At 54.3% G+C, this 12,164-nt stretch overlaps 1 protein-coding gene across 1 annotated transcript in view; it reads right to left on the reverse strand.

Annotated features, from left to right (window-relative positions):
• The window catches only part of ASB2 (ankyrin repeat and SOCS box containing 2), a gene marked incomplete at its 3' end in the record, with an annotated part of 28,866 nt that continues 16,702 nt past the window's right edge, over nucleotides 1-12,164 (reverse strand). Inside the window, exons 6-9 of the mRNA XM_081228576.1 lie at nucleotides 11,674-11,845; nucleotides 3,976-4,540; nucleotides 2,873-3,026; nucleotides 1-137 (exon numbers count right to left, since the gene is read on the reverse strand). Coding sequence (XP_081084702.1) covers nucleotides 1-137; nucleotides 2,873-3,026; nucleotides 3,976-4,540; nucleotides 11,674-11,845 — 1,028 coding nt within the window. The remainder of the gene's footprint in view (nucleotides 138-2,872; nucleotides 3,027-3,975; nucleotides 4,541-11,673; nucleotides 11,846-12,164) is intronic.

A 12,164-nucleotide genomic window follows, 5' to 3' on the forward strand; every position in this document is an offset into this window, starting at 1 on the left:
TTACTGGGTGTTCTCATATTTCAGGTATCTAATCAGCCTGCCTGGGAGTGGCAACGTGTCCAACAGTTTTATACGGTATTTCCCAATGGCTTTTCGAACTTGCAGCCGGCAAAGGTGAGCCAGGGGTCTTGGAGGTTCTGGAAAAAGGAGAGAGAGATGCTGATTCGCCGTTTGCAACCGGCAGAGGGTTTGCATCTGTGACCCCCGGCTTGTGGGAAGTAGCCAACCCACGTGGCTGGCTAAGAGAGCGGGCGCCTGGACTACCCCCATGCTCCATAACCCCGGCCCCTGCCAACTGAAAAGACGTCACCCCTCATTCGTCTGCACAGCCCAGGGAAGTAGTAAGGCAGGTACCAAACCCATTTTACAGGTGAGGGCTTAGCGAGGATCACACCTGGGACTAGAACTGGCATCTCCTTTGTCCTGTGCCCCTTCCTCTACACATCAGCCCAGAGCCCGCCCCTCCCCACAGCCTTAGCAAATACGACCTCTTAAGTGCCCCCATGCATGGAATTCAGCTCTGGGCTCTGGGGGTTGCAGAGAAGTCAGGGTCAAGGGGCAGGGACTGGGCAGCTTCCAGCAGGTCCCAGAATCCCACCGGGCTGCCTCCTCCAGGAGGCCCCCGGGATACCTCATTCAGTGGAGTTTTCTCAGCTGGGGGGTGGGGGGAGCGGGAGAGAGAGGTAAGAGCAGGGCCTGATGCATCTAGTAATTCATTTCAGCCCTGGGAACAGGGTAGGTATTTGCTGAATCAAAGAATGCCATTCATTCATTCAACAAACACATGCTGACCCCTTCACTGTGGCTGGCCCCGTGCTCGGGCCAGAGATGCAGGGGTACCCACTCAGGAGCTTTGGGGAAAGGCTTCCACACCAGATGGCGCATCTGAGCAGGGTCCTGATGGGTGGGTAGGAACCTGCCAGGTGAGGGAGGGAGGGAGGCAGGGTACTCCAGGCAGGGGAAGTAGCAGTGCGAAGCCAAAGAGGCCACCGCCACTCAGGGAAGATCAGGGTGCAGCAGGAGTGTGGGGGGAGGGGGGAGGCCAGCCAGCTGCAGGGCTGGTGTCTCACTAGCTGCCCCATCATGGCACGCTGACACTTCCGCTGCCCTCTGATCTCAGGACAGAGGCTGCCCTCCGGGATGCTCAGCCCCACTCTCGGCTGAGTGAAGTCTGAGCTTGTGGGAAGGCAGAAGGCCACTGGTAGGCAAAGGACACAGGGCCACCAGGGCTGGTATCCTGGCTGGCTTTGGAGTCTCTGATGTCAACGTCACAGCATTAAATGAAAACGCACATGGGAAAGGGTTTCGCAGATGGAGGGTGGGCTTTAAAGTAACCAGAAGAGGTATTGGTTAAGAACGATTTGTTCTTCCTGTTAATAAATGTCTGTAGCACACTAAAGGGTTCAGCATATTTTTCTCCCAGGGACACAGTTTAGTTGTAAATTACCCTTCCCAGGCAGGGCTTGAGGAGGGGACAGTGAGAGGTGGGACGACATCTAAGCAAAGACCGCTCTATTCTCTAGTGGCCTCTAGTGGCCAGTCCCCGTGATGGCAACCAATTATTCATTAATTCAAGGAACGTTTGTTTATTGAGCATCTAGAGTTCCCAGTGAGTGGGCAAGTCCATCCCACCCTCCCCCCGTCCTCCACCCCCTCCTCCTCCCCGCTGTCGCCAGCCCAGTAACTTTATTAAGGGCCTCAATTCAAGAGCTCCCAGGCATTTGTGCAAATTGAAAATCCTACAGCAAGTTTGGGTTTAAAGGGGCACAGGGGTCAAGGAGGAACGTGGCAAGTCAGAGTTGGGGCACTGGGCTGTGGGACAACTGGACAGGTAATGGGGCAGCGTTTTCACCTGGGGACAGCAGCAATGGTGGGATAATAACAACTTCCTGTGGGTCAGCCTCTGTGCTACGTGATTGACAAGCACTGGGTCAGAGACAGGACTGTGTCCCCTAGAGCCAGAGAAAGCCCTGGGGCAGCTGGATTGCCTCGGGGCAGGCATCTCCTCAGTATCAGCTGCAGCACCCAGTTCAACTGGCTCTGACGCCTCACCTGCCCATCATTTCTTATAGGAATTCTTGGCCTGACTCAGCCAGGCTGCTCCATCTACACTGCACACAGCTGCTGGACCGTGGCCAAAGCCCACCTCACTGTGCCAGGCGCACACCCGGCCCTGCAAACACCCCAAGCTGGCAGAGCTGGATGGGGCTGGACATTGAGCCTGCCAACCTGCTCTGTTCAGACAGGGATACTGAGGTCCAGAGGGGAGTCCTGCCCACGGTCACCCAGCAAGCCCCTGGCTCCAGAGTTCCGGGGGCCTGGCCCCTAGACCGGTGACCTGGAAGCACTGGTACCACCTGGGAGCATGTTGAAATGCAGACTTTTAGGCCCTGCCCCAGACCTGCTGAGTCAGACTCTGCCATTTTTAAACAAGATGCTCAGGTGCTTCGTGTGCACTTCGCAGTTTGAGATGCCCTAGCCCATAACTCCCTCCTCCACCCCACCACACTGCTTCCCAGTGGCCCATAATCCTGGGCGACTTACTCTAGAGGTCCTGATACCCCGCGGGGAGCCGGAGTTTTTGTTTAAAGCATCCTAGAGAGAGTTAGTGGCGGGATGTTGGGGTCGATCAAACCTGGGTTTGAAGCCCAGCTCTGCCACTAACTAGTGGTGAGACGCTCACCAAGTGACAGTCTGAGGGTCAGGCTCCTCACTTACAAAACGAGGAATCACGGAGACACTGGATGTGACACGCAGCACAGAGCCTGGCACGAGAAGGTGCTCATCAAATGTCAGTAACAGTCAAAGGCCCCGAGTCCCGGGCCTGAGTCAGGCAGGGTGAGCTGCCGGCCGCAGCAGCGACAGCCCCTACCTGCTTTCTCCTTGATGACAGCCCAGTCCTCGAAGCTGTCAATGTGCTCCTTCAGCCGGGAGCAGAGTTGCACGTTGCCCACGTAGTCCAGGAGGACGTCGATGATGGGCCCTGCCCAGCGGCTCACCTCCGGGGCAGACAGGATCTCGCAGAACTGAAAGGGAACACACACCAGTGCTGGGACACCCAGGACCAAGGGCACTGCCTCAGCAAGCTCATCCTACAGGTGGTGGGAACCTGCAGCCAGTGAGGGCAGGGGACATGTCTGAGGACAGACACTGGGCACGCCCAGGGTAGAATCCAGTTCTCCACATCCACACACACCCCTCTCTCATCAACACAGGCCTACTGCTGCCAAAAGCGGGAGGTGGGCAACTTGGGCAAGTCACGTCACCTCCCTAAGCCTCAACTTCCCTGTCTAGAAAATGGGTATATGACACCAACTTCAAGGTTTTTTTTTTAAAGAGAATTAAGGTAATATAAACATAAACTTCTCTGCACACAGAGGATAGCCCATAAGTGATGGCCATTAGCCATTGTTAATATCTCCAAGAGGAGGGTGTTTCTAATTTCCTTTTCATTTTACGTTCTGGCTTATTCAAGTCATCACCATGGACAGGTCTTGCCGCTGGGGTCACTGACTTTCTGCACCTCACCTGACCTTGTACCAGCCTGCTCTCACCTCCACCCCGATCCTGGTCAATCAACCTCATATTCCAGGTGTAGGTTTGCTGGGGGCGATGAACCCCTCAGTTTCGCAGTTCCTCACCAACCCCCTGCTCCACTGTTCCTTCCCCCAAAACAGCAGACCAAAGAAAGGACTTAATCGCTCACGTGAACCACGAAGTTCTGCTGCCTCTAAAGCATGCTGACACCGGGTTCCGCTGCCTCCGAAGGGCGCTAAATACTAGCTTACACTCCCTCCAAAGTGCACTGACCATGAGTCCACACTGCCTCCAAATCCTGCTAACCACCATCTTCTGCTGCCTCCCTAGTGTATTCCACCCCGCCTCCGGTGCACACAGCCTCGGGAGCGAGTGAACCACTAGTCCCCCCCAGCCCCCACTGGCCCTGGCCGCACTCCCCCCGACGCGCCTTCCTACCTGGACCACGCCTGGTGCCTTGTTCGAGCGGGGCGCGTCGTTGAACCTGCTGGAGGGAGACGGGGCGGGCGGGTGCGGGCCGTTGCCGTACAGGCACGAGAAGCAGGGCTCGCCGTTGCAGCCGAGGTCCATGAGGAACTTGAGCAGCGACAGGCACTTCATGGCGAACATGATGGTGGCGGGGAAGGCGGTGGGGTGCGTGGCGATGTAGGCGTCGATGTTGGCGCCGTGGTCCAGCAGCAGCTGAATGGTGCGCAGGCAGCCGTGGCGGATGGCCACCAGCAGGGGGTTGATGACGTCGCGGTTGGGGTCGGCGCCGGCGAGCAGCAGCAGCTCGGTGGCGTACACGTTGTTGTTGACCACCGCGAAGTACAGCGCCGAGGTGCGTCGGTCCTCGTAGAGGCGCGCGCGCTCGGGCGCCAGGGGCGCGTTCACGTCGAAACGCGCGCTCAGCAGAGCCTCGAGCACCTCGTCGTTGTTACGCTCGGCGGCCAGGTGCAGCGGGCTGATGCCGCTACGGCGCACGCGCGTGCGGCTGGTCACCGGCAGCAGCATCTGCACGATCCTGCGGGCGGGGCGGGCACGCGCGGGTCACGGGGCGGCCCGCACGTCTGGGCCGGACCCGCCCCCGGGGGGAGCGGAGGGGCCAGGCTCGACCACTCGCAACCACTGAGTGAGGAGGCACGGGTCCACCAGCAGGGGGCGCCGCGGAGACAGCCGTTCTCACAATTACCACTTGGGGGAGACTGGGTCTGCTTTACAGATAAGGAAACTTGCTCAGAGAGCTTCCACCAGCTTCTCAAAATCACAGAGCCAGTAATGAGTGGAGCTGGGCTTCAAACCCACAACCCTTAGCCTCCAAAGTCTGAGTCCTTAAAAACCTCAGCCAGACTGGCCTGTGGTTTCAAGAATCTCTTGCCGACTTATTTCAGGCTAAGGAGTGTTGCCCATTCCCAGCTCAATTATCTGAAGGAATTGATTAGAAGGCCCCCAGACCTAATGAATGTCCGGGCTGCTATCTTCAGAAGGCAGTAGAGCCACATCGTGAAGCATGGAGCTAGACCCTGCCCTGCCTAGGTAGGCTGGGGGTGTGGGTAGGCGTGGGCGGGCAGGGACAGCCGTATCCAAGGGCTCACTATGTGCCAGGAGACATCCAAAGGCTTTACCAGCACTATTCAGTTTAATCTTTACAACACCCCATAAAGTATGTCTCGTCATTCCCTTTTTTCCAGATGAGAAAACTCAATGCTCAGAGCGGTTAGGGGGCTTGCCCAGGCCATACATCGGGAGACACAAACCAGGATTTGTACCCTCCTCTGACTCCAGGGCTGAGCTGTCCTGCATCTCTGTCTTGCTGCCCTGAGGCCTTGGTGGAGCCACCAGGTCCTGGAGGACAGGAGGGGACAAATCTGTCTGGCCCCAGCCACTCCTGCCCCAGACCCCAGTTAGCCCTCAGTGACCATGAGGTCGTCTCCACGGTTCTGGGGGTCTCAAAGCCTCTTCCCCTGAAGGCTGACTCTAGCCTCTCCCAGGCTCTCTGCCCTGCCTGTGGCTTGGAGAGGGTTGATCAGCTGCGGCTGAGGCTGGAGATTGCTGCCAGGCCTGACTCTGCTCTCTTCTGCTGAATCAGGAGCTATTCTCAGCACTTAACCTACACTAATCTGTTATATCCTCCCAGCAGCCCTATGAGATGTGTACTAGCATTAACCTCATTTACAGATGAGGAAAGAGAAGCCCAGGGATACACAGCCAGTAGGTGATGGAGCCAGGATTTGAACCCAGCTAGTCTGATTCCCCCTAGAGTGAGGACCACACTCTTAACCACTCCTCTGCTTCTTGTGTGGCAGTCAGGACACAGCTGCTATGTCACAGGGTTTTACATTCTTCACAACACATTACTTGCCTGCCTCCATTTTACCTCCACTGAAAGCTGTGGAGGTAGCCAGAGTGGGTCTGTGGCCTTCTTTGTAACAGACGGGGCTCAGAGGGATGAAGTGACTGATCAAGGGCCATAAAGCAGTTCTGGGGCTTGACCCCAGGAATCCTGACCCCTTGTATTTGCTGTCTTCCCCTAGACCCCTGCCACCTGCCAAGCTCTTGCCACTGACGTGATTACAGACCCTAATCCACACAATCCAGGCTGACAGGTGACCTTGTGTGGGCTCCAAGGAAGTGGCCATGACAGGGCAAGCAGGTGCCACCAGGCCCATTCCCACACCTCTTTGCCTCCTGGCACTTGGGCTCCTGGGGCTTCTGGCTTCTTAGAAATGTGATGCCAGGGACCTCCCGTTAGGATCTCAGTGGAAAGTATTATTATGGTTAGTGACGCTGTGTTTGCTTAAAATCTGCCTCTCAAACCTCAAAAGGAAATTCACACACCCAGGGGGGCTAATTGCCTCCTAATTTCTGTTTGTGCAGGCTCAGGAGGCCTGACCTCGCTCTGTTGAGGTGCTGGTCAAAGGCGGGGCGGGGGCCTCACCCTGGACCACAGCCATCACCAACAAATGCTCCCTAACAGCCGTAACAAGCCCAAGCACGGGAAAAACAGTGAAAGGGGCTGCCTGGGGCCACTGGCCAGATGGGCTGGTATCTCTGGCAGGTCACAGCTGGTCTCTACTGGTCCCCTGCCGAACCAAGGGAAAAGGGCAGAAATGTGGGAACGTGACTGGGCGTTGCCTAGAGTCCCAGAAAATAACACAGTGAAATTATCTAATTGGTGTACGCTTCTGGAGGACTTGGCCAAACTGAGGGTAAATGTAATGCTGGGCAGGGTCTGGAGATCAGTGTGTCCAGCCTCCCATTTTACAGAGGGTGAAACTGAGACCCGGGTGTGGGGTGGGAGGCGGAGGTTGGACTGGAGGTGGATGGCAAAGCCACAGCAGAATGCAGGTGTCAGAATGCCCAAGGCCAGGCCTTTCCATGATGCCCCAGTCCCCCTAGGCCTGGGGAGTGTTGGTCATCCCACTGCATGTCATCACTTCTCTCCCATAGCCCAGTTGGTGGGAGGAGGGCAGGAGGATTTGGGGGAGACCCCACAAGACAGGCTGGGACATTCCCACTTCTCCCATGGGCAGGTCCTGGGACCACAGGTGCTCAAAATGCACCTTAAGAAGAGAACAAATGTACCCATTGCCTGGCAGAAACTTTGGTGTCTGGGAGGCCCAGTTTCCTGTCCCTCCCTTCTCCTTTCCCCAGCACGGAGGCTGCACCCACCAGCTCAGCCTCCTGGATCACCGGGTCACGGTGGTGTGACCTCTGCCAGCACTCAGTATAAATTTGACCATGGACTTGACTTTCACAAGGGAACCAGCCGCCCACAAATGGTTCTGCTCCCAATACCACTGGTAGCACAGTGTCAACCTGGCAGTGTGTGTGTGTGTGTGTGCGTGCACGTGCGTGTGTTTGTGCGTGTGTGTGTGTGTGTGTGTTGAGGGAGGATTACCTCTTTGCTGAGCCCTTATGGAGCCAGAAAAGCTCCACCAGTGGAGAATCTGCCTGAGGGTGCTCCCAAGGGCACAGTGGGACTCCTGCCCACGAGGGATCCCTCTGGGGGAAAGTCTGCAGCTCTTCCCCTGGGAGCTGCAGCAAAGGAGCAGGTCCTCCATAAAGGAGGAAGAACAGGCCCACTGCTACTCTGTGCCACCTGTTGGATGAACAAGCAAGCCTAGGGGTCTCTGGGTCCTCGGAGAGAGAATGGAGCTTGCTGAGGATGCAAACTGCGTGCTCTCTATCCCTGTGCAACTCAGAATCCCTGAGGGAATGCTGAAAATGCAGATTCCTGGGCCCTGCCATTCAGGGCCCAATTCAGCAGGTCTGGGGAGGGGCCCCGGAATCTGAGGTGGATGATCTATGCATCACGCCTTGAGAAATTTTGCTGCAAACTTTCATTTTCCTCCAGAAGGCACAAGCAGTAAACCAGTTTCCTGGAGTGGATGGGGTTAGATAAAGGGGCCTGTCCTCTTATTTTCTGGGAGGCCTTGAGCTCTGAGCCTCAGTTTCCCTTTTAATTAAGGGGCATGCTAACTTGCCTATGAATGTGTTGAAAAATGCATTTTAATTTAATGTATTAAATGTTCTCTATTCTGCCTTTCCCAGAAAGAGTTTTAAGTGGCTTGCAAAGGTAATATAAATGAGAAGTAAAAGAGAAAGAATATTTAAAAATTAGGGAAGGCCCAAAATACAAGTCAGTATTATATGTCAGACACAAACTACATATTGGTTATCCCCTGGGATGCCTGGTAAAATCACCTGAGGGCTTTTAGAAATCCTGCAGCCCTAGCCCCAACCCAGATTGCTTACAGCGATATCTCTGAGGGTGGTGCCGAGGCCTCAGGGTTTTAAGAGTTCCCCAGGGTTCCAGTGTGTAGCCAAGGTTTCGAACCACTGGTTTCAGTGCTATTCTAAATTCAGTTTAAAGGGATCTTGCGCCATCTGCTCTTGTCTAATACAATTTCTTAATAAGTCTATCTTTGGTGCTGAGTTTTAATCCCATAAGGTGTCTTTACTAAACTGGAAAAGAAAAATAAGAAAAAGTGTGTCTTGGGGCTTCCCTGGTGGCGTAGTGGTTAAGAATGCTCCTGCCAATGCAGGGGACACAGTTTCGAGCCCTGGTCCGGGAAGATCCCACATGCCGCGGAGCAACTAAGCCCATGCGCCACAACTACTGAGCCTGTGTGCCACAACTACTGACCCCGTGTGCCTAGAGCCCGTGCTCCACAACAAGAGAAGCCACCACAACAAAGAGTAGCCCCTGCTCGCCACAACTAGAGAAAGCACGTGTGCAGCAATGAAGACCCAACGCAGCCAAAAATAAAAAAATGATAAATAAAAAAAGAGAGAAAGAAGAAGAAGTGTGTCTTGGAGGTGCCTAAGACTTCAGGGTCTTGGGGGCTCCTTTCTCAGCCATGCCCAAATGTCATGCCCTCCAGTTAAAATTGCTGAAGTCACCATCTGGCGAACACCGAGCCCAGATGCTGGAGCCACTTTCCATGCTACGGACAGGCAGCGTGTCCTGGAAGGTGGCTGAGTGCAGAAGGCCCAGGGAAATTCACATCAAATGCCCAAGCAGCCAAGGGAGGACAGCGTGGAGAGGGCCACATGCCACATGCCCAGGGAGTAAGTGCAGAACTGGGGGCTTGCCTGGCCGCGGGCCCTGCCAGGTGGCAGGAGCTGCTGGGAATCAGCTTTACCCCTTTGTAGGGCAGCCCTCAAAATGTGGCCTGGCCCCTCTCAGTCTTGGGGTCCAGAGGGGACTGGGGTCTGAGAATGGAGGGTGAATAACCCGGGAAATGGCTTTGGGAGTCAGCACGAATCCAAAGCAGGAGACTCTGGGAGAGCATAAGCCATTCACATTGGTGGTTCCAGAGAGGCCCAGCCTTTCTCCCTGGCCATCCTTAGCCACACCCAGTGCTCCTTCAAACTCCCCACCAGCTGGGGCCAGACTGCTGACATCTAGCTCCACCTGAAGGCATTGGGCGTGACTGGAGGATGCCAAGTGACAGTCCCAGCTCTGCCACGCTCTGGCAAGCCACTTCCCATCTCTGTCCTCGGGTCTCTCCTCTGCAAAATCAGGCTTGGATTAGATCAGTGGTCCTCCCCAGAGGTCTGGCTGGGCTGTATCTGGTTGACTCAGAGCTTTTCAGTGATAGAGACTTGGGCTCCTTCTCTCCTGGAGATTCTGGTTTCGTGTGTCTGGGATGTGCCATTTAAAAAATAGCCCAGAGTGACTGTGCTGTACAGGCAAGTATGGGGAGCCAGTGTACCAGGAGATTTCAAGGGTCAACCCTTCTGTCTCTTTCCCTCGGGATCTCTCTGGAGTCAGGTTAAGATAATCCATGTTTGTTGACTGATGCTGGATCTTTCTGGAGCTGAAGAACAAGATGCTATCTTGCCCACCACCTATGTCTGACTTAAGTTGCTTTCATCCCTTCGCTGGCTTCACTGAAAAATTATGGAATGTACCCTCCCTACATAAGAGAGAATGCAGACCCAGTGAGCACCTACTGTGTGCCAGGTGCTCTACTGAGGGCTTTATTTCCATTCTATAGCCACGTATATCCATTTCACTAGTCCCCGCAACAGCCCCCGAGGCAGTGCAACCTACCTCCCATTTTACACAAGAGGGAATTGAGGCTCAGAAAGGTTAAGCAACCTCCCCAAGGCCTCGGGAGGCATTCAAACCCAGATATGTCTGCCTCACGGCCTGCTACTTGGTCCAGAGAAGGCGGGGCCTCCTCTGTGCCAGTATGGGGCATGGAGCCGGGAGGGCATCCTTGGTTGGTCATTTGTGCGGGTACCTACAGAGCAGGGCCTGGGGCCCCTGAGGGTCAGCTCTATCTCCTGTGTCTCCACTCCATTCTCCAGGATGTCACTCTCACCCCCATTTCCCTCTGCCTTAGCGGAGGCCACCCACACTCTCCAGCACGCAAGATCTTCTCCCTGCTGAGGACAGGGCTGCATGTCCCAAAGTGTGTCGTCTGGGGTACACGAGATGGGATTTTAGGTGAGAAGTTTTTTTAATTAATTGTAAATTGATAATTTTAACAATTTAATAGTGTGGTAAACGTTCCCTTTTGAAAATAAATTCATTTAAAATAATAATGTCTTGAAAGGAAAATACTAAGAAGTGAGGGTACAGATATCTAAAATCAGGAAGAATGTCTGTGAATGCTCAAAGTGTGGGGAACACGGGTCGAATGGAAATTACTGGGCCCTGTGCATCCTCCATGGGCAGCTAGAGTTCCACCTCCTAGGCGAGTCTTCCCTGACTCTCCAGCTAGTGGTGGTGCAGGTGGAGGTTTAACAACTTGTTCTCTGGGGGGAGGAGGGGCCTCTGATTTCTAACAGTCATTAATTTCCATGGTGTAAATACTCTCACCATGGCCAATCTCAGACTACCGATGTGATCAATCAGCTCACAGGAGCTGTACAAGCCAGCTCTAGCACACCTCTGCTTCCAGCCCATGCTAGTCTCTAGGACCACCACGGACCTCAGCTCTTCATGCTCTTTCATTTGTTATGAATTTGTGTGTGTGTGTGTGTGTGTGTGTGTGCATCTTCCATCCCACCAGATTGCTCCCTGAAAACTTAAGCTTCTCTCATCTCGCTCAAAGTACCTAGCACATAGTAAGTGCTTAAGAAAAACTAGCTAGTATCAACGGTACTATTTGTATTATTGTAGGTATCCCCTGTATGCCTGCTAACTGCCTAAGAGGTTATCTTTGCATCCCCAACCGAAATATCCACTAGTCCAGACTCATATCTGGCTTCCTGTGTGGAACCCAGTAGATGTGACGTTTGGAACAGGTGAGTTCCTGTCATTTGCAAGCAGAGTGACCTTGGGCAAGTCGCTCAACCTCTCTGTCTTAGCTTCCTCATTTGAGAAAAAATGAAGATAATCGTATCTACCTCAGTAGATCTGTTAAAAGAATTATGAAAAGTACAGTTGTTAGGATTAAGCACATTTCTAAGGTAAAGTGCTGGAAAGTGCCACATAGGTGTTGGCTATTATTATTGTTCCTGGTGTTGTAAGCATTCACTCTAGCTTGCTGACTGCTGAGGGGTCTTCCTCTTTTCCACCTCAAACGTGTCCTGGGCTCTGACCTCTCCTGGGCCTCCCTACCCCCATGGGCGGGGCATTCAGAGGAATGGGCGGGGCAGGGGAGGAGCCTCGGGTGCAGGGGCGGGGCCTGGGCTGACCTGTAGTTGCCCTTCTTGGAAGCGATGTGCAGCGGGAGTATGCCATCCTTGTTGGCCTTGTTGGCGTCGGCACCCTGCGACAGCAGGAACTCCACCACCTTCTCGTGCTCGTTCTTGCAGGCCTCGTAGAGGGCAGATGCGTGGTCGCTGGCCTGTGTGTTGATGTCAGCACCTGGCAAAGGAGAGGCGGATGGGTGAGTGATCAGGGCGGTCACTGTCCTTGATGTAACGCCCACCTCGGGCTGGCCGCTGTTGCCCTAACCACTGTGATACATTGGATCACCCGGAGGACCGCCAGCTCCTTTCTGCTACATTGAGACCCGCTGTCTGCCATCCTGAGCTGCCACGACGATGCTGGGATTTACTGAGCACTTGCTCTGTGCCAGACACTGTGCTTTACCTATGCTATCTCTTTGAGTCCACAACATATTGTAACCCCATGCAATCAGTAACAACTTTATCTCCATGTCACAGACAAGGAGGAAGAAGCA

Source organism: Mesoplodon bidens (assembly GCF_964165515.1).
Source record: "Mesoplodon bidens genome assembly, chromosome: 3".
Classification (NCBI taxonomy): Eukaryota; Metazoa; Chordata; class Mammalia; order Artiodactyla; family Ziphiidae; genus Mesoplodon; species Mesoplodon bidens.